The 27,541-nt window shown below is 37.9% G+C and overlaps 1 protein-coding gene across 1 annotated transcript in view; it reads left to right on the top strand.

The window, feature by feature from the left end:
- Nucleotides 1-27,541, top strand: part of LOC149562826 (protein TRIGALACTOSYLDIACYLGLYCEROL 3, chloroplastic-like) — a 122,153-nt gene that overhangs the window by 48,950 nt on the left and 45,662 nt on the right. The window contains exons 3-6 of the mRNA XM_089826275.1: nucleotides 262-357; nucleotides 476-553; nucleotides 973-1,034; nucleotides 1,175-1,250. Of these exons, the coding sequence (XP_089682401.1) occupies nucleotides 262-357; nucleotides 476-553; nucleotides 973-1,034; nucleotides 1,175-1,250 (312 nt within the window). The remainder of the gene's footprint in view (nucleotides 1-261; nucleotides 358-475; nucleotides 554-972; nucleotides 1,035-1,174; nucleotides 1,251-27,541) is intronic.

Genomic DNA, 27,541 nt, shown 5'->3' with positions numbered 1-27,541 from the left:
TACTTTATGTTGCATTTTTTTCGTGAATAGTCCACATGTATTTATACACACATTTTTTGTATCTGTAGTAGTTGAAAATAATGAGAGCCTTTACATATATGTATGCATTTGTGCTTATTGAGATGCCAAATTTATGTCTACTAACTTCATTATATTTTTATTGCTGCCACTTTATTTTCGAATGTTTATGTTCTGCAAATTTTTGTTTTTGATTCTTTGTGTGGTTTATTTTTTTCACAAGTTTACTGTTGAGTTGGGCAGATTAGATATGGAGAAGCTGTTGGAATAATTGGACCATCTGGTACTGGAAAGTCCACTATCCTGAAAATCATGGCTGGCCTTCTTGCTCCAGATAAGGTATTCATCTTTTTACAGATGTTAATTTTCTGGTAGTCCATTCCATTGTTTTTTCATAACTGAACTCGATAAGGAATTATATTGCTGTGATTCAAGTAACTTCTGTTGTGATGAACAGGGTGAAGTCTATATTTGTGGGAAAAAGCGAGATGGTTTAATTGGCGATGAGGAAATGTCAGGTTTGCGGATTGGCCTGGTATGTGCCTTTCTTTTTCCTTGAGAGCTACTAAATTGTTGGCAATTAAGGTAAAAAGTTCAAAACTAGTAAATGTATAAACAGGAGAGAGAAAGCATATGCTCCATTATGGAAAATATTAGTTAAGATATAAACAAGAGATGATAGACACATCTTACATTAGGTTTGTGAAGGACTGAAGTATCCAAGTTGTTATTTTTCATTGTTAATTTCCTGTAAACACACAGATTGTGACTTGCATGCAGTTATACCACTCTCTGCAATTTATCTACATCAACTTTGATAGATGAAAATGGACGTAAAGAAGTTTTATTTGTACTACAAAACGTAGAATGAACCCAGGAATATGTAGATGCATTGCAATTACTGGTTGAGATCTTAAATATTGATGTATAAGGTCTTGCAATTTGTGTGTGCAGGTATTTCAAAGTGCAGCTCTCTTTGATTCCCTCACAGTTCGTGAAAATGTTGGCTTTATGTTGTAAGGATTAACAATCCTGCCATGAATATTTGAATGCATATCTATTTCCTGACTTTACATAAAAACTTTGCTATCAAAATTGAATTATTTGGATTTGTTGTTATGTGATAACTCATTATTATGAATTCATGACTTGGTAGATATGAACAGTCTAATATGCCACCTGAAAGAATAGCAGCTCTTGTTACTGATTCCCTAGAAGCTGTGGGTTTGAAGGTACACAATCCTATCATGTTTATGTGTTGGAGTTACCGATTTCATTTGAATTTGATGTTTAACATATAATGTGTTCTGTTTCATGACTCATCCCATTGCATATATTTTACTAATGATGAAGAAAATGGTTAACATGCTTATTTTTTTTAATTAGGACCTTGACAGCTTCAGGACTAAGAGATTATTGAGACCATACAGAGTTAGCTTAGCTTCACCATCTAAGCAATGACAACCCATTAGTTTTGAATTTATAGTTACTATCTCATGTTATCTTTTATCCCTTTTCACTAAAAGTGACAGATGCATATGTATTTTGGAAAAGAACCTCAATGTTTTTATGACTAAGCAATAGTGGTTTTGTTGTCCTGGTTTCACTATTGCTAGTTATGCTAAAATTTCTTCTTAACTAGCCCAAGGAAATCCAAATGTGTTAACTTTTGAAGTTTAAAAGATCTTGCAATTTATTGCCTTTCAAGTCCCCTTTCTAGGACAACTATTTCGTTGTTGTTGGGTGGATACTTTGCAACCGATGGTTGGGTAAAATTTAGTCGCAAAATAGGATGACCAGCCGCAGTGTGTGAGACAGAGTCTCTCCTACCTTAAAGGGAAGGCTCTCCCTTCTCACCGTTCCTTGGATCAACTCAAGGTGAGCAAGAGGTTGAGAGATTTTATAAAGGGGTTGAGAGATTTTATAAAGGGGTGTTACTAATATTCTTTCCAACTTTTAGGAAAGAATCCACTTACTCGTGGAGCGAGTAATGGGCAGGGTGAAATCTCTAACTACATTTCTATCTAAAAGCTGAAAATGGTCATACAGATAAACCAACACTAACTCAAAGGCTAGCTGAAAGTGTACCGATTTGGCTCTAAGTCCGGTCGTAATTCTATATGAATAAGCTTTACTAATAGGGCACAAAGACTTACAAAAATAAAGATATCTTAACTATTTTGTGAATCAAGAAAGAGGTATAAGCTACAGACAAAGCTTCTGGCTATATATCTCCATAATTGCTGCTAGTCAAAGCTGTGGCTCCAATTGCTTCTTAACTCATTTAATACTCAATTATCAAGAATACAAAATCACATAAACCAAAGATAACATATGCAAATCACAGACAAAGCTTCTAATTTGCACAAGTAACAATCTCACTCAATCAAAGTTAAGTCTCAATTGCTCCTTTGTATTCACTTTTCTATCAAAATAGTGCTACACAAACAAAGTTCTACTGGCACAATTTTTCCAAAGCTCTCTTGTATACAATAAAAGATGATTTTTATATTGAGGGGGGCACTCCTTTATATAGGCAAAGGAGTTGAGAAAAAGATGGAGGAAAAAGTGGGAGCAACTCAATCAACTTTGACCCAGTCTAACTAATGAGAGAAATTATTGGGTTACATGCAACTGCACATGCAACTTGCATTACATGTAATTATATCCTTTCATGCAATGCATCCTCTTCAATTACAAACATGAAAGAAGTAGAAGAAAAACGGAAGATAATTGAAACAATCCTAGGGATTATTCTGAAGGGCCTTACTTGACGATGCAATCCTGGATGATAACAAGATCAAGAGTTTGTGTGTTTCATGCCACTGCATTCACCTTGATAACCATGGTGTTACATCTTTTGATAACCTCAGACTCTCTTTGATGAATTGCCCGTAGTCATTTGAAATCTTGATGTGATCAAGTTTTTTTTCATTCAAGTTCTTGTGAATTCTCCTTTGTAGATTGACACATTCTGGAGTCTCTGACACTTTGAAAACCTTCTTGACGGTATCCAGATGTAAACTCAGAATAACTTTCCATCAGCACCTTCAACTTTGCTTTTTCTTTTTTTGAAACAAAGTGCTTGGCGCATTCTCACACGAACTCATGTTCTCAGACAACCATTGGAAAAATGGAGATTAGAAGAATTCTCACTTCTTTGATTTGAAGCACACCTTCTTTACTAGATGTCTTCATTCTTTATAGAAATTCGGCCATATTTTGACTTGCTACAACATGAAAGTTTCAATGGGATTGAATTCATGAAAGCTTTGAGATTTGAGTTACAATGATGAATTCATGAGGAGTGGGTATTCCAAGTATGGATTAGATACTTATGGAACTCATGATGGCTGGAAATGAACTGGAAAGCATACGTATTTGGATGGAAAGGGCTTAAGTTAGACTTGGAAGGATGGATATGCTTTGAAACATGAAAGTGGAACGCATGGGAATGTGTGTGAATGAAGACTCTTGACTTTAAAAATTGACTTGGGCTTTCAAGATGTCATTGCACGGAAAGTGGATTACATGTATATGCAACATGTAATGAATAATAGAAAGTGAGATGACATGCGAATGCGGATGGAGAATCAACTTACATGTAAGTGCATATGAAATGCGTTATGACAAGGGAAGTGGAATGACATGTATTTTGCTCATGAAGTGTAAGTGCATATGGGAGGAACAAATGCAATGTGCCTTGAGGCGAAGTGAGCTTTATAGTCGACTTTGTGGAAAGGTGAAGTCAAAGTACATGGGAAAACATGCACATGACATTTTTGACCTTTTAAAAAGTGTCATTAAGTCAAAAATGGGTTTTAGAGATGCAATTACATGTAAGATTTTTCATGTAATCATGTCGTGCAATTGGATATGGAAAGTGAGATGAGTGGAAATGGAAATGGAAAATGAGATTACATGTATGTGCGGATGATGAATGGAAATACATGTAATCACATGTAAAGAATGAGATGCGAAGTGTTGTGACATGGAAAGATGGAAATGGAACGTGATGATGCTTTTGCATGAAATGGAAGATGGAGTGAAGGGAAACATGACCAAGTTCTTGGGAAAGAACTTGCAACTTCTCCAAAAAATGAAGAAAAACTGAAAAGAAAACAAGCAAAACACAAAAACAAACTTCAAAAGAAGAACACACCTTTGGCAAATGACTCAAACATGTCAACAAGCAAAGCACTTCAATATGCAATTTCGAATTTGGAGTTTGGGAAAAAATCAAGAACATGAAAATGAACCATTTCATCATTTTTAAAGGGAAAATACGCTTTCCATGGCAACAAAATCAACGAGTGTAAATCATCAAGCTAAAATATGCATAAAATCAACAAGATAAGCACAAATTTATTAGCAAGAAAGAAAATGTCTACTTACATGATGATTATGTGCCAAAAATGAGGGAGGGAAAAGCTCCAATATTGAAAAATTCTCCAACAAACTTACATCTTTTCAAACTTTACAAGAGAAATCCGCAAGGGGCAGCAAATGAGGCATTTTTGATGCACAATGCCAAAATCGTGCCCTAGAATCCCTCAAACTGGCAATGCTTTTAGTAAATGCATGTTCATGGGACGTTTTTGGGAAAAACATGTTTCAAATCTGCATGTTTGCAAGTCATTTTTGTCATTAGAGATAGATGTATGTTCCAAAACGACCCTTCTCCAAGCAAAAACATGATTAAAATCACTCTAAAATGGACGTTTTTGAAGAAAAATATGACTGCAAATCATAATAAAAGGAACGTTTTTAGCATGAAATCAAACATCCATAGCATGGAAATGCCAAAAGATGCAAAAATGCCTCTCCTCTTTGGGATTTTCAAGTCATTCCATGATCAAATCCAAGTTTTTGTGTGAAAAATGGGTTCTTGGAGGGCAACCGCATGAATTTTTTTCAAAAACGGGTTTTAGAGGATCAAATACACGTGTTTCAATGCAAAACACACCTTTTGGAGGTGATAGCATGTTTTAAAAATGTCATATGAAGCAAAACACACCTTTTGGAGGCCATTACATGTTTTAGAAACATGTAATGCGCTCTCCCAAGGCAAAAACACACCTTTTTGGTGCATATGCGTATTTTAAAAATATGCATTTTGTCCCAAAAAGGGGTTTTGGAGGTGTTATTACATGTCTTTGGTGCAAAACACACCTTTTTGGTGTAAAGACATGTTTAAGTTAAATGCATATGCAACTCAAGGCAAAAGCTCACCTTTTTGGTGCATATGCATATAACTCATGTAGCTCACCTTTTTGATGTCATTGCACATTTTAAGTGAGTTTACATGCAATAGAGAAAAAGGTCCACTTTTAAGTGATTTTACATGTAATGGCATGAAAAAGGTCCACTTTTAAGTGATTTTACACATTTAAGTGATTTTTATAAGCACATGTCAATTTAATTTTGATAAAATATTACTTAAGTGGGACATAAATTATATTTACATTATCATATCAACAATATAATGTGTGAATATAATTTAATAAGTAATATTTACTAAAGTATTTGATTTAAATATCAAAAATTAAATTTAATTGTATAGTTAATATAGTCACTTAAGTGAAAAATCAAAAAGCAAACTCAACTTAAAAACATAACATAAAGTGCACTATAGTTACTTTAAGTGAAAATTTAAATGATAAAGTAACTTAAAAACACAAGATAAAGTGAATTTAAGCTATATTTTTCAAAAAGTGAATGTCAAATTAAAAATATAACATGATATTTTTAATTCATGTAGTTGCATAAAAAAAGTCCACTTTTTGAGCATTAAAATGCTCATATCTTTTGATTGCCAACTCTGATTAAGCCCTAAGATAGATCAAATCAAACGGAAAATTCGTGCAGTTGCATTAAAAAAGTCCACTTTTTGGGCACTAAAATGCTCATATCTTTTGATTGCCAACTCCGATTAAGTCCTAAGATAGATCAAATCAAAGGGAAAACCGAAAGCAATGACTTGAGCTAAACCAAAGAACTAAAAACCAACAAACACACACTCAAGAATGAGAAAAAGTACTTTGAAGGCCACAAAAATCAAGCATAGGCTTGACAAAGCAAAAAAATCAAAAAAACTTGACGAAAGCCTTCAGTAAAAGGATTCATTATATTAATTGGTTGATCAATACTAACCAATTAAATAATGAACTAAACTCAGAGAAATGTGAAACTAAGTTGAAAAAGTTTCGTATTGTTATCTACATTTTGTGGTGACAAAATGCAAGACAATAGTTGCGTTGTTAGTCCATTTTGCATTGGTCCTAAGGGCTAATAGAGTACTCTTTTGGATTTGTTCAGTTTTTGGCCTAGATAGTTTTAGTTGTTGGCCAATCGGGGTTGTTTTAGTGGAATTTCTAGACACTATTTTTAGTAATTCAATAGACTCAATATTCTTGGCATTGTAGGGTTGGCAAACTTCACGACAAATAAATAGATTATGACTGTTAGATTTTCAAAGGGAAAATTTGAATGTTGAAGGAACTTCATGTTCATAGCTATTACAAGGGCTATAGCTTGTTCGACAAATGCGCGCAATTTCCATCAAAGGTTTTCCGTAAACGATTGTTATTTGATTGACAAAGTGAAACATTATTAATATTTTGATATAGGAAAATGAAATATTTTGTTGGCATAAGTTAAGGAATATTTAACTAGAGAAATTTTGTTGAAATGCAAAGGATCGTTGCTAATGTATTTGCACTGCTAAAGAAAATAATGTTTCAATCACAAAATTGTTATTGATTTACACATGATTTCGGTACTTGCAAGAATGAATTCACTAGATATAAATAATCTATGATAGGGAATGTGGGTGAATGGTCATGACCATTCGCCCATATATCTTAAAATAGATTAGTTAACAATAACAATTGCTAATGCAGATTGGTTAACATTACACCAATTCATTATAGTGTATAATTCACACAATACTTGCACGAATAATAATGCCAAATAATAACACTTGAAAATCAACATATACAGTCAAATCGATAATTATATGAACATGTGAACTTTTATCAATGAAATATATATATATATATATATATATATATATATATATGAGTGCATCAGTTGTATTCAGAAAACAATATCAGAATAGCATCGAACTTATGTATTGACAATATGTATATATACATATCAATATGTAAGTCATATTGATATGTATATATATGCATACAGTTCAGATTTGTTATTCACAGTGTTTGTCTGACTGAAGCTACAAACTTTAACACTCCCTCTTAGCTAGGGAAGATGAAATATATATTTCAATAAGTTCACCTTATTTGGAAGAGTGATATCAGCTATCTTGTGACATCAAAAATATAATATGCTTAAGAATATCAAGTCACATGATATTCTTCTTATACGTACATCTAAGTTATGGTATGTGTACTGACATCAAGTCTCATGATGTCTACCATAACACGTCATGGCAGCTCATCGTGATTATCTCATAAAAAACATAATGATCTGCAATAGGTATCACGTTTCATGATAACCATCAAAATGCTCAAGAGATACTAAGTATGACATATTTAGATATCGCCTCACTCATGATAGCAAGGAGTATATGGAACATCAAGTCAACATGATATTCATATATTCCGGTTATGGTATGTGCACTGACATCATGTCGCATGATGTCTACCATAACTCATCATGACATATCCATAGATATTATGTCACATATTATCCACCATGATTATGTCATAAAGAATATATTGATACAAAAACTATATCAAGTCAACATGATATCTATCAATAAGTCCATGGGATATTAACTATCAAGACATTTCCATGAATATCAAGTCAACATGATATTCATCGTGATAGTAGACATTGTAAAGTTGTCACCTTACAATGTTGAATACAAGTTTACATTATCAAAGAGATTGTCACCTTTCAGTAATGTACATAGGGGGTCCATAAAGTCATGGAGTAACACACATGACACAAATATTTTACATAGAGTTACCACAGATTCTCTCATGTGGTGTTGTCATGTCATCACACACATAACATCCACCATGAGCCATATCAAAGGGTGGATTCATCATAACTACTCTTAGAATGTGAAACAAGAGTTTCATTTTAAGCTTCTCTCTCATAGAGAAAAATCCAATAAAGTACATTTCGACAAATCACTGATGCTAAGACTCCTTGTTAGCAAAGGCTTCATTCTTCACAACTCCAAGCTAGTCTCCAAATGCACAAACTTCACTTTGGCATGAGACTTGGTGAGAATATCAGCCGTTCATTCTTTAGTGATAATGTATCTTGTCTAGAAACCATCTCCATGGTCTACTCCCTCTAAATCACTATGATCAATGATCCAGTTGGAAGATCTTCTAGAAACTACAACATGAGTAAATGCAATAAGCTTTGGATTTATCCCTATGCATGGTGGTACCAAACATTCATAATAATGTGGCTTCTATCTGAAGTTCCAAGTGCATGCATTAGCCTCTTGACCTTCTCGTCCAAGATTTTCTATGATGGATTTTTAGACTCCCTCAGAATTTCATCGCAGCACGTTCCCTTTGAAATGATATAATCAAAATCCTCAAAGGTCAATTGAGGCAGATCTTCTAGATGCTCAACTGATATTTTCAAAGCTCAACATATCTGGTTCCTTGTGACAATACCTCATTAGGTGTTTATACTCCTCGAGATATAACATTGCCATCTTCAGGTTGTTTAGAAATGACAACTTGCAATGTTTATTACTGTCACCAAATATAGAAGGCACTCTAAGTACTGAAATGAATTATCAGGCTCCTGAATATTTTACTCTCCCTCTTTGAAGAAACATTTCTAGCTACCAACTCAGTCTCAATGTAGCAATTATCAAGTTCTTCTATTCTTATGCTTCTTGATTCCTTCATAAGTAGATATAAAATACTCCTTGAGAATATGAATGTAAGAATATGTCTTATTCACAAATGACTTACCCCTTATTTATATCCTATATTTAAAGAGATGACTTTTCAAAATGAAACAAAGATTTTCTTAACATCCCTTAATCGCACCAAGACTTCATCCAAAAGATTTATCGTGGAGCCGATGGCTACCAAGAATCGATTGATGAATCATTCCACTTCCCCATGGAATTTGTCATAGCTCACCATGAGCAAATCTCTCCAACCATAACATATTGTCGTCATGGTCTATACCCACCACTTATCAAAGGATACCAATTTCAATCTCAAGATGATGTAACCCTTCGAGTCTGCTAATCTTGGGAAGTTAAAACATTGGATTCATGTTGCTTATCTAAACCCACACAAATTGCGCCAAATTTTCCATACCTTCAAAGATCCTCAGACGCTTTGTTAATAAGTGAGATCTCCTCATTGCAATTTCCTTAGAATCTATACGTGGCTGGATCCTTCCTTACGTGGCAGATGGAGTGTTAGATTAATAGTCTGATAGAAAATAGGGTAGTTACACCTCGGTCTGCGTCACAAGTTGCAGAACTAGGAAACCACACTCGGACCATCGCATAGGTTAGTCAGATCACGCAGTTGGGCTCTATATCACAGATCGTGCATTGAATGCAACCCAACTGGAGGTGATTCTGTAACTTCAGTATTCTGTAAACTGAAGTAACACCAATGAAAAGTTGGCTACATATTCTAGACTTACGTTCAAACTGATGGGTATCATGATAGGAAATTTTATCAACTTTGTTGTTTCTTTCAATAGAACCGAATAGGGAAGTATGAATGTTTTCTTATCAAATATTTGAAATATATTTTGAGCAAAGAGAAGAAGTGCTCCAAACATTAACCATAGAAATTTTCCGGTGGCCCAACAACAATTATTGCTCTGGCATAGTAACTCAGATCACAACCAGTTATTATTGTTGTTTATTTATGTTCTTTTCCCACAATGAATGAAATCATCCAAAATTTCTATAAGCACTAAATGCTAATGTTTGAGATGACTGTTGTAGGTGAGAGCCTTTATTCGACCTCTCATCTAGTTCTCACAGTAACCTCTTCAATTGATAGCAAAGAAAATATTTATTTAAAACCATGGCTCTAATACCATGTTGAAATGCAAAGGATTGTTGCTAATGTATTTGCATTGCTAAAGAAAATAATGTTTCAATCACAGAATTGTTATTGATCCCTAGATCTTGCTTCATATTTATTGATTTCAATACTTGCAAGAATGAGTTCACTAGATATAAATAATCTATGATAGGGTATGTGGGTGAATGGTCATGACCATTCACCCTTATATCTTAACATAGATTAGTTAACAATAACAATTGCTAATGTAGATTGGTTAACATTACACCAATTCAGTATAGTGTATAACTCACACATAATAGTTGCATGAACGATAATGCCAAATAATAACACTTGAAAATCAACATATATAGTCAAATCAATAACATATGAACATGTGAACTTTTATCAATGAAATATATTATGAGTGCATCAGTTGTATTCAGAAAACAATATCAGAATAGCATCAAACTTATGTATTGACAATATGTATATATACATATCAATATGTAAGTCATATTGATATGTATATATATGCATACAATTCAGATTTGTTATTCACAGTGTTTCTCTGACTGAAGCTACATACTTCAACAAATTTGTGTTGGCTCGATTTATTATTTGAAGTGCTTTGTCTAAGTTGTAGCTCATTTTATTAATGCCTGTATTAGTTTTGAAGAGCGGCCAAAATGTTTCATTGGCTAGGATTAATGTAAAGAGCAGATTTATCAAATTGGGATCACCATTCTTTATTTGTGAGGGAAGAAATAATGTTCCCACTACTTTATATTAAGTGTGAAATAATTTTATATTTCCCATGGCAATAGTAGCCAAAAATTTTCATTGGCTAGGATTAATGTAAATAGCAGATTTATCAAATTGTGATCGCCAATCTTTATTTGTGACAAAGAAATAATATGTTGCCACTACTTTATATTAAGTGTGAAATAATTTTATATTTCCCATGGCAATAGCAATAGCGATAAACTAAGTCCTTGTTGTGAGAAGTATTTGGGAGCATGTTGCATCTTATTCCATAGTTGACATTGTGTGAAAATAATTCATGTTAATCAATTCTTTTTTTGGTTTTAGCTTTGCCAATATTTGCATTGTCGGGCATGTTGTGAACGGACACAGAGATGAAAAATGCCATTTCCTCTTCGTGCAAATACCAGACGAGTTCTTAACAAGATTGATTTGCCAGGTGCAGAGCCTGAACAGGTTCCCAAGAAAATGAAGAGATTGTGGGTTTGGATTGCAGTCTTTTGCTCTGCTAAGGAAGCTATAGGAGTACATGAAATTCTGGAGACTATATTGAAAAAGATACTGCCACCTCAGAATACAGTTGAAAAACCCTTTGAGGGCTCTTAAATTTGTCAGCTACTATGATGCATACAGAGGAGTGATTGTATATATTTTGTGTTATTGATGGAACTGTTATGAAGGGGGACAAAAGTGTTACTTATGGCTAGTGAGAAGAGGAATATTTTGTAGATGAACTTGGAGCTTTATCTCCTACTCAAATGCAAGTTGATGAATTATATGCTGATGGTTACATGGAAGCATCAATAAGGACCATTATTAATGCAAGGTTGGGAAAACATTATGTAGGTGATTTGAAGGTTTGAAAGTGCAGGTTGCAGCTGCATATAAACTCTAGTCTGCATATAAACAACATTTAAGACTCCTGAGATAACATTCAGACTGTGAAATTGCATGTCATTGTTATCACACCTGATTGTTTAATCTGCTACTGTTGTTAATATCTAAGAAAGGGAAGGCTAATCAATTTGGCAGTTCTAAGAAATGTCGTTCATATGAATTACAAAGTATACATGTTCAAATGTAGATGGTTGCCTGCCAAATGTTTGATGAAATTATAAAGTATACGTGTTCAGCAAAAGTATAGAATCGTGGTCTTAAAATGACTTCCCTCTCCATCTCAAAATTGATAACACTATCACATTTTCAGCAAGCAAACTATTTGACAAAATCCTTGAAAGGGAAAAAGTGTTACCATGGGAAAAATGCCTAATTGGGAAAAGGTTATAAAGGAGCTTGCTCAAATCCAACAAGAATTAGCTCAGAATTGGTATTAAGATAATATCTTATACTTTCTATAATAGTCAACTACTTGTCTGTAGTCCGTCTTTCAGTCTAGATAGGAATGTTTCCTATCGTGTCTCTTTTTTCTTCAGTCCAGATAGGAATGTTTCCTATCCTGTCTCTAGTTTTGTTTCTAATTCCATCTTCAGTCTACGTTGTTTCTTTTAGAAACAACGTCCTTGTAATTCTTTATAAGGAACACATTTGTTCCTCTGTTAATCAATGAATCATTCGGAAATCCGTTAATCTGCCAACTCTTCTTGAATCTTGTAACATGGTATCAGAGCTATTACTTAAATTATTTTGAAAAAATTTATAATTTCTTCGTGAAATTATTTGTTTAAATTTTTTCAAAATTATTTCTGTTGAATTTCTCTAAAACCCACTTAGGGTTTTCGGCCTAGAGAAATTCCCGAACTCGGGTCTGCCTGTGTTTGTTCAGCACACTCTAGCCCCATTCGTCCATGCACATCGATCCTTGAAGAAAAATCTTCCATTTTTTATCAAGAAATCTGAAGTTTTTTCAAGCCTTTTTCAGCCAGGGCCGTTTTTTTCGAAACCCTAATTTTTGGGGTCGAAAAAATATTTTGTTTGCAGATACTTGGTGGGTTTTTCGAGAGCTCAACTGGGTTGTCCGTTTTTTCTGGGTGCCTCAATTTTTGGTGCCTCGATTTTTGAGCCGGCGGATCCAAAAAACGACAGAAGATTCCTTCTGGGTTTTTCGAGCTCTCTTCTGGGTCATTCTTTGATTCTTTTGGATCTTTCGTATTTTTGCCTCGAAGAACGTGCCTTTACAGATTTTCACAGTTTTTCATTGAAAAACATGCCATGGCATCTCTGACAAATATTCTGCTCGAACATAATTCCAAATTCAATGGTCGCAATTATGGAACCTGGAAGCAGCGCATCATCGCAATCTTCGAATATCGAAACACCGATCAACTTGTTCTGGGTGTTAGGCAGCGTCCGACTTCTCCGGGTCCTGATCAAGGCGAAGCTGCATTTTTCGCCTTTTGAATTTGTTTCTGTTTTTAATGGGTTTGTTGATTTTCTCCTCAAAAATCATTTCAAGTTGTCTATAATACGCAAGGTTGTGTGAGATTCTGGGTTTGTTGATTTTCTCCTCAAAAATCATTTCAAGTTGTTTGTAATACGCAAGGTTGCGTGAGATTTTGGGTTTGTTGATTTTCTCCTCAAAAATCATTTCAAGTTGTCTGTAATACGCAAGGTTGTGTGAGATTTTGGGTTTGTTGATTTTTTCCTCAAAAATCATTTCAAGTTGTCTGTAATACGCAAGGTTGTTTGAGATTCTGGGTTTGTTGATTTTCTCCTCAAAAATCATTTCAAGTTGTCTGTAATACGCAAGGTTGTGTGAGATTCTGGGTTTTACCGTTTTTTCCACAAAAACGAAGTTTTGTAATTGCAACCTATTTTGAGTCATAACACTCTTCTGGCAAAGCTTCTTGGTTTCAACATTCTGTAGATCCAGGGAGGGTCTCAATTATCACAGAATGTTCCGACATTCGTACGTTGACCATTAAGGGAGGGTATTCAGATAATATCTTATACTTTCTATAATAGTCAACTACTTGTCTGTAGTCCGTCTTTCAGTCTAGATAGGAATGTTTCCTATCCTGTCTCTTTTTTCTTCAGTCCAGATAGGAATGTTTCCTATCCTGTCTCTAGTTTTGTTTCTAATTCCGTCTTCAATCTACGTTGTTTCTTTTAGAAACAACGTCCTTGTAATTCTTTATAAGGAACACATTTGTTCCTCTGTTAATCAATGAATCATCCGGAAATTGTTAATCTGCCAGCTCTTCTTGAATCTTGTAACAATTGGTACCTAGACAAGGGAAAAAAAGTGATCAAAATGTTAGATGAATATTACACACTCCCTTCATAGTTTCAAAAAGATTTATCCTTCATTGAATACATGGACTTTCATCCAAGTCTTTGTAATGGCCCTTACCAATAGGCCACTAAAATCCACTAATATTGAACTGTGAAATTTCGTCAAACACTTGGCATGCAAACTAAATACACTGCTGAAAGTAAAATGCTGAATAAAGGAAATTGTTTTGCAACAAATCTACTCAAATAATTGATGCAAAATAGTGCCAATATATTCATTCAATGATAACCAAATGCTTTTACATATGATATGCGATTTTCATCTCAAGGCATTACAACTTGGCACATTACAAATAAACCCTTACTGGCTGAACACAATTGAGAATTTCTTGCAATTACAAACTGAAATGAAAGAACTTGGATAGCGCAAATGCGGGAGACTGAATGCTGAAGGCGAATTAATGAAAATGCAAATCCACATTGCCCTCCAATTTGCTGACCGTACGGCTTGTAGGTACAGCCGTACATGTACGGATTGATACGGCAGCCAGCAAAAATAAATGCTGGGATGAAGGATACTAAAATTGGTATTGAAATAATCACCAAGTTCCAAGGAAAATTCTCCCAGAAAATAAAAATCAAACTTCTAGCCAATAGTGAGATATGAGCAAAAATGTATGTCCAGGCTAAAAATCGAACCTTGCTGGAAATGTCCAAATAAGCCCAACTTGAAGCAGCTGAATACCACTTCCAAAGTGCAACCCTTCAAAGGATATTTCACCTCCTTAGTTATGCCAATCCTTAGGAGACTCCATTCCTAATGATCAAATGACAATTTGTAGACCAAGAGGGCGCCACAAATGCTCAAAGAGAAAAGTAGTGTAAACTCAAAACTTCCGATGTCCAAATGAGAGGCCAAGCACCCTATTTATTCATTTTCCTAAGAAGCCTCTAAGAACTTTTAAAAGTATCCATAAAATATTCTTATGAAATCCCTTTATAATGCACTTTTATAAGAAGTAACTTTATAAAATAAAAAGTGCAACTCAACTCAAAATTATAATATTTTGGCCCCGCATAACACATAAAATAAAAATATTATAAACCCCATCTTTCCAAGAGCAAATAAGACCATCCAATCCCCAAATAATCATCAGAATGACTCTCTCACCAAAAACATTTGCCTACGAGAGTCCATGATAGGCAAATTCACTGAAAAATAACATGTTACTAAAAAGGGGACATGATAGTCCGCCCTTCCTGAAATTGCTTGCCCTCAAGCAATCTCAAAGCTGAATGTTGCAAAATATCTTCTCCCTCCCATGTGGCATCCTCCTCAAGTAAATCTCTCCACTTCACCAAGTACTCTTTGATAGTTCTCCTACGGAGCTCTCTCTCTACTGTCAATGATGTACTCAGGAACAAGAACCAATTTCCCTTCATCATCCAATGGAGGAAGAATTGCTGAAGGCACAACATGCTGACCCAACGCCTTCTTGAGTCATGACACATAGAAAACATTATGCACCCTGCTGTCTCTTGGAGGCTCAAGCTCATAAGCCATCTCACCAATCCGTCTGATAATCTTGAAAGGACCATAGTATCTAGGCTTAAGCTTCTCTGACCCCCTCTTCCTGAGAGTAGACTGTTGGTAAGGCTGCACCATGAGGTAAACGATGTCACCAACTCTCAAAACTCCTCGCTGTCCTCTTCTGATCTGCATACTGCTTATGCTGATTCTGTGCTTTGGCAATATTATCTCTGAGAGCATCAACAATGTCCTTGCTCTCCTGAAGCAAATCCCTCGCACGAGAAACTCTAACATCACTCATAAGTAAATCAACAAAGCTCGGTGCATTATAGCCATATAGTGCTCTGAAAGGAGTCATCTGAATAGACATGTGATAGGTAGTATTATAGCAATACTCACATAAATAAATCCATCTAACCCATGCTTTCTGCTGACCAACCACGTAGTTTCTCAAATATCCCTCCACCCACTTATTTACTATCTCTGTTTGCCCATCAGTCTGCGGGTGGTAACTGGTGCTAGGTGTGAGCTCAGTGCCACATAAACGGAACATCTCCTGCCAAGAATGACTCAAGACCCTGCTATCCCTATCACTCACTATGCTCCGGGTGTATTCCATGTAGTCTGACAATCTCCCTGAAAAAGACTTCAGCCACCTGCACTGCCGTGTAAGTAGTAGTGAGGGGAAAGAAGTGTGCATACTTCGTCAACCTGTCTACCACCACATAGATGCAATCTCGCCCTTGGGCCTTAGGCAATCCCATAATGAAATTCATGGATATACACTCCCACTTCCTGTCAGGAATGGGAAGTGGCTGTAGGAGCCCTGCTGGAAAGGTGTGCTCTTGTTTGTTCTGTTGACAAACAGGGCACTCTCTAACATACTGCAACACATCTGCCTTGAGCCCCTTCCATGTGAACCGCTCTCGTACTTGCCTGTACGTTTTGAAGTATCCAGGATGTCCAGCTGTAGGTGAATCATGAAGTGCTCTCATAGCAATACGCTTCACCTTTGATCCAGGGACTAAGAATATCCTGTTCTTGTAGGATAATCAAATCATCCACAAGTGCATACCTACCATCGACAACTGTCCCATCAACAATCCCGGATGCCCATGAATCTCTAGCATACTCAACAATGATCAAGTGCCTCCAATCCTCTGATATCTGAATCATAGCACTGAGATGTGGTCTACATGACAATGCATCTGCTACCACATTTTGAGTCCCTTTCACATAGGAGATGTCAAAATCATAAGCCTGCAGTTTACTAACCCACTTTTGCTGCCTGTCATTGAGATCTCTCTGTCCAAGGAAGTGTCTCAAACTATTGTGGTTAGTTTTAATGCAAAACTTACCACCCACCAGATACTACCTGAATTTAGCCAATGCATGCATAATAGCCAATATCTCTTTGTCATATATACTAAATGATCTCTGGCCCACGAAGCTTCCTGCTCTCAAATGCAATGGGGTGCTTGTCCTGCATCAGAACAACACCAATACCCTCTCTAGATGCATCACACTGAAGCTCAAATGGCTTCGAGAAGTCGGGTAATGCTAACACAGGGCATGTAGTCATGATCCCCTTGAATCTCTCAAAGCAAGCTTGTGCCTCAGGTGTCCAAAGAAAGGCTCCCTTCTTCAGCAAATCTGTCATAGGAGCTGCATGACGTGAATACCCACTGACAAATCTGCTGTAGAAACCACACAACCCAAGAAACCCTCTCAATTGTGTCAGGTTCTCTAGAGTAGGCCAACCCACAATAGCACAGATTTTATCAGGATCCATCCTTACTCCCTCTGCACTAATGATGTGACCCAAATACAATAGCTTTGTCATGCCCAAATCACATTTGGACTCCTTGGCGTACAAGAACTCCGATTGCAGGATCCCCAAAATTGTCTCCAAGTGCTCCATGTGCTTCTGCCAAGTCTGACTGTAAATCAAAATATCATCAAAGAAGACTAACACATACTTCCTCAACTGGTGACAGAAGACCTTGTTCATGGTGGATTGAAAAGTAGCCGGCGCATTGGTCAGCCCAAATGGCATGACCACGAACTCAAAGTGTCCACAATGACATCTGAAGGCAGTCTTCTCAATATCCTGCTCCCTAACCCTGATCTGATGGTAGTCGGATCTCAAATCAATCTTCATAAAATAACATGCATCGTGAAGCTCATCAATCAACTCATCGATCTGTGGAATGGGGTATCTGTTCTTGATTGTCCTTTTGTTCAGCACCTTGTAATCAATGCACATCCTAAATGTATCATCCTTTTTCTTTGCCATCACAATCGAAGAAGCAAAAGGAGATTTGCTAGGCCTGATGTGACCCATCGCAAGAAGTTCCTTGATGGTTTTCTTGATCTCATCCTTGAGTCTCTTAGGATGCCTATACGGTGTAATCATCACGGGTTTAGCACCCTCTTCCAACTCAATGATGTGCTCAATACCTTTGTTTGGTGGTCTTCCAGGTGGGATGTCACTGAAAACCCTGTCATACTTCACTCTCAACCTCTGTATATCTGGATGATACTCTGTCTTATGCTGCTCCCCCTGTGTAGGCATGAGAGTGCATACGACTGCCCACTCAATGTCATCATGTCTGGCTAGCCTCTCCAGCCGTCTAAAGGAAATGGTCCTGATGTCTCCATTCCTGATTGCTCTCAAAATGTGTTGCTTCCCATTCACTTCAAACTTAATTTCCATGTCCTTCAATCTGAAGGTGACCTCTTCCAATGAGCGCAACCACTCCATCCCAAGAACAATATCTAGATCACCCATGTTGACAACATGGTAGTCTGCCTTGAACTCATAGTTGTTCAGGCGCAAGGGCAAATTTCTAACCATCCTGTTACACTTAAGAGTGTAACCATCAGCAACTTGTACTCTTAGTCCCTCAAACTCCTTAGTCATAATACCACAACGCTCAACAAAACGTGCATCAATGAAATTGTGCGTAGCACCAATATCAACCAAAGTAATAACTCTCTGCCCTGCTAGAACACCACATAGTCTAAAAGATCCTTCCTTGTAAATGCTAGACAAACGTGCCTCTTGGAAGTGCAACTCGGGCTCCTCCCTAGTCTCTGGAGCTTCTACTTCTGCCTCGGGCTCTACATCACTATGGTTAATCTCATGTCTAGAATTATCAGAATCTAAATCCTTGTAGTAAGCCCACATAACCCTGTTAGCCTTCCCCTTAGGCCTCGTAGGACAATCATGATCTCTATTGTAGGGACCCTTGCAGTAAAAACATAGCTTCTTCTTGTGCAAATCATTCAGTGTCTCCATATCCAAAGGTGCGGTAGACTTACCCTTGGTATCACCTTTTTTGCCCTTGTTTTTATCAAATCTCTTATTGTCCTTGAATGAAGAAGTGCTTCTGGAGGTGAACCTGCTGGAGGGTGCTGTGAGCTCCATGCTCCGTGCCTTCCTCATAGCCTCTTGCAATGCAGGGGGATCGAATGCCTTGATCCACCCCTTTAGAGGTTCAGACAACTCCTCAGTGAATAGTATAACCAACCTCCTCTCGAACACATCCTACATCATCACCGATAATCTCTGAAACTCACTGATGTAGACCTCCAAACTGTCTGTCTATCTCAGTTGTGCAAGATCACGGAAGACCTCCGGGTCTTTCTTATCAAAGCGCTCTACCAATCTATCCACAAAATCTTGATAGGATGTCACCTGATTATGCTGCAATGTAACCATACCATGTGACCACCAATCATGTGCTGCACCCTCTAAATGCAAAGTGGCATGCTTGATAGCATCCGTCTTTGACATAGGCCTTAATGCCAGGAATGTATCTAACTTATGGATCGAGGCTTGAGCTGTCATCTGCCCACTGCCGTCGAAAGATGGTAAGGTGAGCTTGCTAGTAGCTCGCTGCAACTCACTGTCCTGACCTCCTGTAGGCCTCCAGTTCTGCCTGCTACTCCTCATGTGCTCTCTTCTTTGACTCAGGTAGCAATCAAACTTCAGCAACTCACGAACATGTTGAGGTAGTGCTTGCCATTCTACATCTGTAGCTCGAAGATCATCCTGAAAATCCTCTGGCATATAATCCTCTACTGCCTCCTGGGTTGCCTCTCTGAGGAATGTAGGATGTGTAGGCCTGTTTGTAGTCCATGACCTGTGCCTAGGAGCACGTTGTGAACCTGCTACACTCCTGTTATCTTGTTCTGGTGTCCCCCTATCTTGTTCCTGATTACTTCTGTCTTGTGGGTTCATGCGCTCAACCATGGTGGTGAGTGCCTGCAAAGCCTGTGCCATCCGCTCTTGTCTTGTAACCATTGCTCTGAAAAATTCCCTTGTTTCCTGATCCTCATTCCTATTGTCTCTTGGTGGGCTATGCTCTTGTCTGTCACCCATGGTGTATGGCTGCCTGTCAAAATCTTGTTCCCTGTCAAACAAAGTTTGCCTGCGAGTGTAAAATCTGTGAGAGCCAACCCCAGGTGGCTGCATGTGATTGGTAAACCCTCAGGATGGCAGGATTTGGCTTTGATACCTTTGTAATGGCTCTTACCAATAGGCCACTAAAAACCACTAATACTGAACTGTGGAATTTCGTCAAACACTTGGCATGCAAACTAAATACAATGCTGGAAGTAAAATGCTGAATAAAGAAAATTGTTGTGCAACAAATCTACTCAAATAACTGATGCAAAATAGTGCCAATATATTCATTCAATGATAACCAAATGCTTTTACATATGATATGCGATTTTCATCTCAAGGCATTACAACTTGGCACATTACAAATAAACCCTTACTGGCTGAATACAATTGAGAATTTCTTGCAATTACAAATTGAAATGAAAGAACTTGGATTACACAAATGCAGGAGACTGAATGCTGAAGGCGAATTAATGAAAATGCAACTCCAAACTCCCTCCAATTTGTTGACCGTACGGCTTGCAGGTACTGTCGTACATGTACAGACTGGTACGACAACCAGCGAAAATAAATGCTGGAATGAAGGATGCTGAAATTGGTATTGAAATAATCTCCAGGTTCCAAGGAAAATTCTCCCGGAAAATAAAAATCAAGCTCCCAGCCAACAGTGAGATATGACCAAAAATGTATGTCCAGGCTGAAAATCGAACCCTGCTGGAAATGTCCAAATAAGCCCAACTTGAAGCAGCTAAATACCACTTCCAAAGTGCAATCCTTCAAAGGATATTTCACCTCCTCAGTTATGCCAATCCTTAGGAGACTCCATTCCTAATGATCAAATGACAATCTGTAGACCAAGAGGGCGCCACAAATGCTCAAAGAGAAAAGTAGTGTAAACTCAAAACTTCCGATGTCCAAATGAGAGGCCAAGCACCCTATTTATTCATTTTCCTAAAAAGCCTCTAAGAACTTCTAAAAGTATCCATAAAATATTCTTATGAAATCCCTTTATAATGCACTTTTATAAAAAGTAACTTTATAAAATAAAAAGTGCAACTCAACTCAAAATTATAATATTTTGGCCCCGCATAACACAAAATAAAAATATTATAAACCCCATCTCTCCAAGAGCAAATAAGACCATCCAATCCCCAAATAATCATTAGAATGACTCTCTCACCAAAAACATTTGCCTACGAAAGTCCATGATAGGCAAATTCACTGAAAAATAACATGTTACTAAAAAGGGGACATGATAGTCTTCAAAACAAGAATAATATAGCAAAGCAATAATACCATGAGATAACTCATGAACTTCTGGCACACGAAGCATGCAAAGAGTTGCATGAAGAGCTTCTAGCAGTCACACATCAACTTACAGATGGTCTTGAAAAAGAAGAGCAACCAAGTACTAGTGATTTGCATCTTTCTCATGATCATGGGAAAGATGTTAATTGTTGTCCTATATTTTGTCACCATAAAATGTAGGTAATAGTACGAAACTTTTCCAACTTAGTTTCATTTTTTCTCGAAGTTAGCTCATTATTTAATTGGATAACATTGATCAATCAATCAACTCCAATTGATATAATGAATCCTTTTACTAAAGGCTTTCATCAAGTCCTTTTAGTTTTTCTGTTTGTTAAGCCTATGGTTGATTTTTGAAGCCTTCAACATCCTTTTTCTCTTTTTTGAGCGTGTTTCTTAGCTTTTAGTCTTCTGGCTTTGCTCAAATCGCCGCTTTTGGTTTTCCCTTCGATTCGATCTATCTTAGGGCGTAATCCACTTAGCTTTCCTCTTAGCTTTTAGAAAAGAATCCACTTACCCGCACAGTGAGGAATAGGCAAGATGAAACCTTGATCTACACTTCTATCTAGAGTTGTAAACGGTGATATTGATAAACTAACACTAACTCGAAGGCTAGCTGAAAGCGTACCAGTTTGAGTCTAAGTCCGGTCTTTATCTATACTATAAGAATAACCTTTACTATTGGGGCACAGAGACTTCTAGAAGTAAAGAATTCTAACTATTTTGTGAATTAAGAAAGAGATACAAGCTACAGTCAAAGCTCCTAGTCTATATAGCTCCACAACCGCTCCCAGTCAAAGCTTCGGCTTCGATTGCTTCTTAATTCACTATGCTCTATTATTGAACACACAATAATAATATGAATCAAAGACAATAGGCACAAACAATAGTCAAAGCTTCTAATTTGCTCTATTACAATTGCTTCCAATCAAAGCTTTGAATCCAATTGCTTCTTTTATTCACTTTTCTCCCAAATTCGTACAACGCAATCAAAATTATGCTTGTACAAGTTTGGCGGAGCTTTCTTGCATATAGCGAAAGATGATTTTTACAATGAGGGGACACTCCTTTATATAGGCAAAGGAGTTGAGAAAAAGGAGGAAAAAGTGGGAGCAACTCAACCAACTTTGACCTGGTCTCACTAACAAGAGAAATTATTGGATTACATGTCATTACACATGTAAGTCATATTACATGTAATTACACATTTCATGTAATACATCCTCTTCAATTAAAAACATGAAAGAAGACAAAGAAGAAAGATGAAAGAGAATTGAAACAATCCTAGGGATTATTCTGAAGGGCCTTGTACTTGGTGATGCTATCCTAGATGATCATAGGATCGAGAGTTCCTATATTTTGTGCCACTGCATTCACTTTGATAACCATGGTGTTGCGCCTTTTGATAGTCTTTGACTCTGATGAATTGTCCGTTGTTATTTGAAAACTTAATGTGATCAAGCTTTTTCTTGTTCAATTAGTTGTGAATTCTCCTTTGTAGATCAGCACAAACTAGAGTCTTTGACACTTTGAAAACCTTCTCGATGGCGTCCGAATGTAAGCTCGGAACAACTTTCCACCAACACCTTTAACACTTTTTTTTTGAAGCAAATTGCTTAGCACATTCCCACATGAACTTAACTTCTCAGACAACCATTGGGAAAATGGAGACCAAATGAATTACCACTTCTTTGATTCAGAGCATGCCTTCTTTACTGGATGTCTTCATTCTTTATAGAATTTTGGCATATTTGGACTTGTTGCAACATGAAACTTTCAATGGGATTGAATCCATCATTGGAAGATATGGATTCTGAGTCAATGAGAATATTGGCAAAATGGATCTTTGAGGAATGGTATATTTAGAGAATTGATTACATACTCATGAAACATATGCAATGAATTGGATGTGATATGGAAAGTACATGCGGGGGCTAAAATGAGACTTAGGAAGATGGATTGCATGTAAATGCGTATGGGCAAAGGATGAGTACTTATAAAGATGCCTTGAGGAATGTTTTTACCGTACTAGGGTAAATGAATCAATGCATACAGACAATAGATAAGAACAGCCGAACTCCTTGTATTATTCACTCATGCCAAAGATATTACATTATGCTTAGATGATGATTACAATGATCCCAGAGGGTGTATAAATACTTTTTGATGAACCTTCCCGAAGGAGTCCGTCGGCCACACACATGTCGGCTACATAACAAGAACCTTCCCAAAGGGGCATATACCGACGACATACATCCTGACACACACCTTGTCGGCTACATAATATCTACGGACGACATCATCCCCCCCAAAAGAAAAAGTCATCTCCAGACGACAATTACAAAATATCTGAGACAAATTAAAAAACGAAATACATTAACTGACTAACTACAACAAGATAGATTTGCCACATCACTTTCACATTCGTCTCGTGCTTGCACCAAACTGGTCTCCAATCCACATTGCATCTGTAGCCTCTGCTAACACAATACTGTCTCCTTAATCAAGCTGACCTTGATAGCCACTTGTGTTGCTTTCTCTGCTTCCAACTCTGGGTCCACTGAGCCAAGTGTCGTTGTACTGCCTTCAACTAGATGATCAACTCCTCCCGAGCTCTCTATGTATCCAATTCTTCTGTGCTGCCAATGCTATAGCTACACCATGGAGTACGACCTCTCGATTCTTTCCTTATGCTGCTTCTCATTAGAAGATAAATTGTAATTGCCTGTACAGAACACATGTTTATAACGCCGTACGCATGCACCTTTGTACTCACTCTCCTAAACACCATACGGAACACATGTTTATAACGTTGTACGCCTGCACCTTCGTATTCACTCTCTTAAACACTGTATGAAACACATGTTTATAACGCTTGATAAGTTGCTGTACTGATGATAGCTTCCCAGCAATCAATTAATAACAGGCTACCGTACAGAACCCCAAGCTGGTGTATGATGACTCTGTTGCATGAGAAAACACCGTACTATGTCATCTAAAAAAGGCCGTACGGTCTCAATAAGGGTGCGTGAACAGTTTAAAACACTCAAGGTTATGTCGTACGGTTGTCACTAAAAACACCGTATGGTGTTCATCACTCACCGTACGACTCTCCATAATGCCGTACGACTACTTGACTTACACACCGTACAGTTCCTCCATAATGTTGTACGACCACTTGACCGTATGGTGTTCCTCCTCTCTTTTTTTTTTTTCAATTTTTTTGAATTTTTTTTTTTTGCAAACTGTATAAAATCAGTTCTCCTTCCGAGCTCCGTCATCCTGTGATGACGAGGGAGTCATTCTAGCATGGTACATCTTTAGCTTCGAACCAGTGACTACCTCCGGTATTTCTTGTCTATCTAATGTCCACAACTTTATCGCACCGTTGTTGCCTACTTCCTGAATCTAATATGGCTCGACCCACTTAACTTTAAACTTGCTTGGTTTGATCTCATTCCGGCCATCGTACTTCAACACCCACTATCCGGGTTGAAACCTGTTCAGTTTCAAGTGCTTATCGTGCCATGCTTTGCGCCTGTTCTATGTCACCTCCATCGCCCACTGTGCCTGTGATCGTCGAAGTTTATTTAAGTTACACGATCTCTCCCTTAGGTTTTCCATATCACCCAGTTTTTTCTTGACACTCGGTATCATGAATTCCGTCGGCTGCCACTCCTTGCCATCCATAATTGTATTCTTGATTTTAGAACCTTCACTCTGTATTGCTGCAGCTTTTATTAAACTCTTCCTCTTTGTTTCCTGTGCAGATTGTATGATGTGTCTTCTGTGCTACTGGCACCTTTCTATTATATCTGTGGTTCGATGTAACATTTTCTTTCTGCGCGGTCGTACGGTGGAATCTTTCCTTTTTCTGGGTTCGTACTGTATGTTCTTCCCTTCAGCTTCAGTCCTAACCGCCTTCCCTTCTCCTGCTTTTTTGTATTCCTTCGGACATTTATCTCTCTTCTTTCTTACCTTCGTCGACCGTTAACATATTACAGCTTGGAAAGAGCTCGTAATCCTCCATCTACCAGTGGAAAAGGCCGTTCAATGAGTCTAGGTCGTCCTCATTCAACCCTCCTTCTAGTCTCAATACTCCCTCTTCATTAGGTTCCATTCTCTTCTTCCCCTCGTCATCCCCTCCACCTTCGCCTTCAGAATCCAACGACGCTGCCTCCTCACCTACCATTTGTGTGTGCAGGTCAATTATGAATCTTCTGCCTCTGTGCTCCATTGATAGGGTATTCTTCTTCTAGTCATGCTGAACCCTTGCTTGAATAGGCCATCCTCGGCCCAGAATGGCATCATATCCTCTCCTCTTTAGCGGGATGATGACAAAATCAAGCAGGAATGGTTGTGTTCTAATAGTCACTGATTGTGTCATTAGGACTCCCAACGGTTTGATCCCGTGCTGGTCCGTCGTTAATAATTGGAACATAGGTGGCCACAGCGGCGGTTGTCCCAACCTTTTCTAGGTGTTCTCTGGTAACACATTGACATCGGATCCTTCGTCCACAATCGTGTTTGTCAAAACAATCTCGAGAATTCCCATTTCGACGACTATCGGATATCGTCCGGATAAGAGGGCTAGTAGCATCGGATCTTCTACGCTTGCGCCACCTTCTTTCTCCCTTCCTTGTTTTGTTGGTAACTTAGCAGTTGGAGCAATGTTCGTGAGTGCTGTATGGAGTTGAGGCATAGTGAGTAATAGATCATTTATTTTGACGGGCACCTCAGTTTGTAATATTTGTTGTACAATGTTTTGTTCTGCGTAGTTCTGTGCGGAGGTACCAATAGTGTCCTTCACGTGTGCTTTCTCTGCCTGCATTGCCTTCTGAATCTCTGCCCGCGCTTCCTCCAGTCTCTTCTTTTCTTCTATCGAGTCGGGGTACACTTTTGCTTGTTTCCGTGTGATGGCCAGAACCTCCTCTTCGTTTGTCTCGATGGTGATCAAATTAACTCCTGACTTCGGGCACTTAGCATCTTCATGATTGCTAGGTCCGCACCACCTACATAATAATTTCTGTGTGTTTGCTGTTGTACAGTCACGGGAAAAGTGGCCCCACAAATTACATGCGCGGCATTGAACTATAGGCCGACTGTTTGCATCGTATTGAATTTGACTCTTGCTGCCATTATTGTTGTTGCCATTGTTTTGACCTCGCTGATTTTTTTTGTATCCTCCCGATGTGGCACCCTCGGTACTGGTGCTTCCGCTCCCTCCTGATGCGGAAGCCTCCTGTGTTAGGAACACTTGTTGAGGTCCTCTTGTTTTCATATTGAAAGGGCATTCCTTTGTGGAATGTCCCATGATCTGGCAAATCTTGCAGAATTGGTCCTTTGGACAGGATCCCTTTGTATGGCCTTCTTTCTTGCACTCGGTGCACCATAGCTCATTTCCCTTGGTCTCCTTCTGCATGTTCTTGAATTCTTTCATCATCCGAATCATATCCTTTTGGAGGGCTCGGACCTTCTTGCTGCTTGTTTCGTCATCACAACCCTCCTCTTGTGAAGATGAGTCGTCATCTAAATCGGATGAGCTACTCTTCTCTTTTGTCTTTTTCTCGCTTTCTAAGTTCATTGCTCGATTGTATGCTTTAGTGTATGATGATGGCGGCGCAATCTTCATCTTCTTCCGCAACTTCGGGTGTAGGCCTTCAATGAACCATCTTTTTTGCAGCCCATCAGTCGGCTTATTCTCTATTTTATTTATCAAGTCTTTTAATTTCCTGGCATAGACTCGAACTATTTCATTTCTCCCCTATTTCGTGTTGTATATCTTGGCTATGATTTTGTCGTCGTCGCGCAACAGTTGAAATTCTGTAATAAACTCCTTTTTAATGTTGTCCCAATCGGTTAACTTTTGGGGATCTGTATTGGCGAATCAATCAATTGCGACACCCTGTAGGGTGGCCAAAAACTACCGGACCCATTCGTTTGTATTTGTTATGCCATTCGCCCTCCAAATCGTTTCAAATGTTTTACAATGTTGGATCGGATCAGCTGCTCCATCACCATCAAATTTTGGCAATTTTTCCTTTGGTCTTGCCATTATTACTAGATGTGTAGGGACACTAATGTTCTGTATTCCGGCAGCAACGCTTTGTATCCCAACGCCAACGCTTTGTACTCCGGCAACAACGCTTTGTATCCCGACGTCAACACTTTGTACTCCGACACCAATGCTTTGTATCCCGATACCAACGCTTTGTACTCTGGCACCAACGCTTTGTATCCCGACACCAATGCTTTGTATCTCGACACCAATGCTTTGTA

Source organism: Cupressus sempervirens, chromosome 4 (assembly GCF_028749045.1).
Source record: "Cupressus sempervirens isolate cs-2001-9-10 chromosome 4, ASM2874904v1, whole genome shotgun sequence".
Taxonomy (NCBI): domain Eukaryota; kingdom Viridiplantae; phylum Streptophyta; class Pinopsida; order Cupressales; family Cupressaceae; genus Cupressus; species Cupressus sempervirens.
The sequence above is the reverse complement of the archived record's forward strand: the minus strand, read 5'-3'. Positions and strand labels throughout refer to the sequence as shown.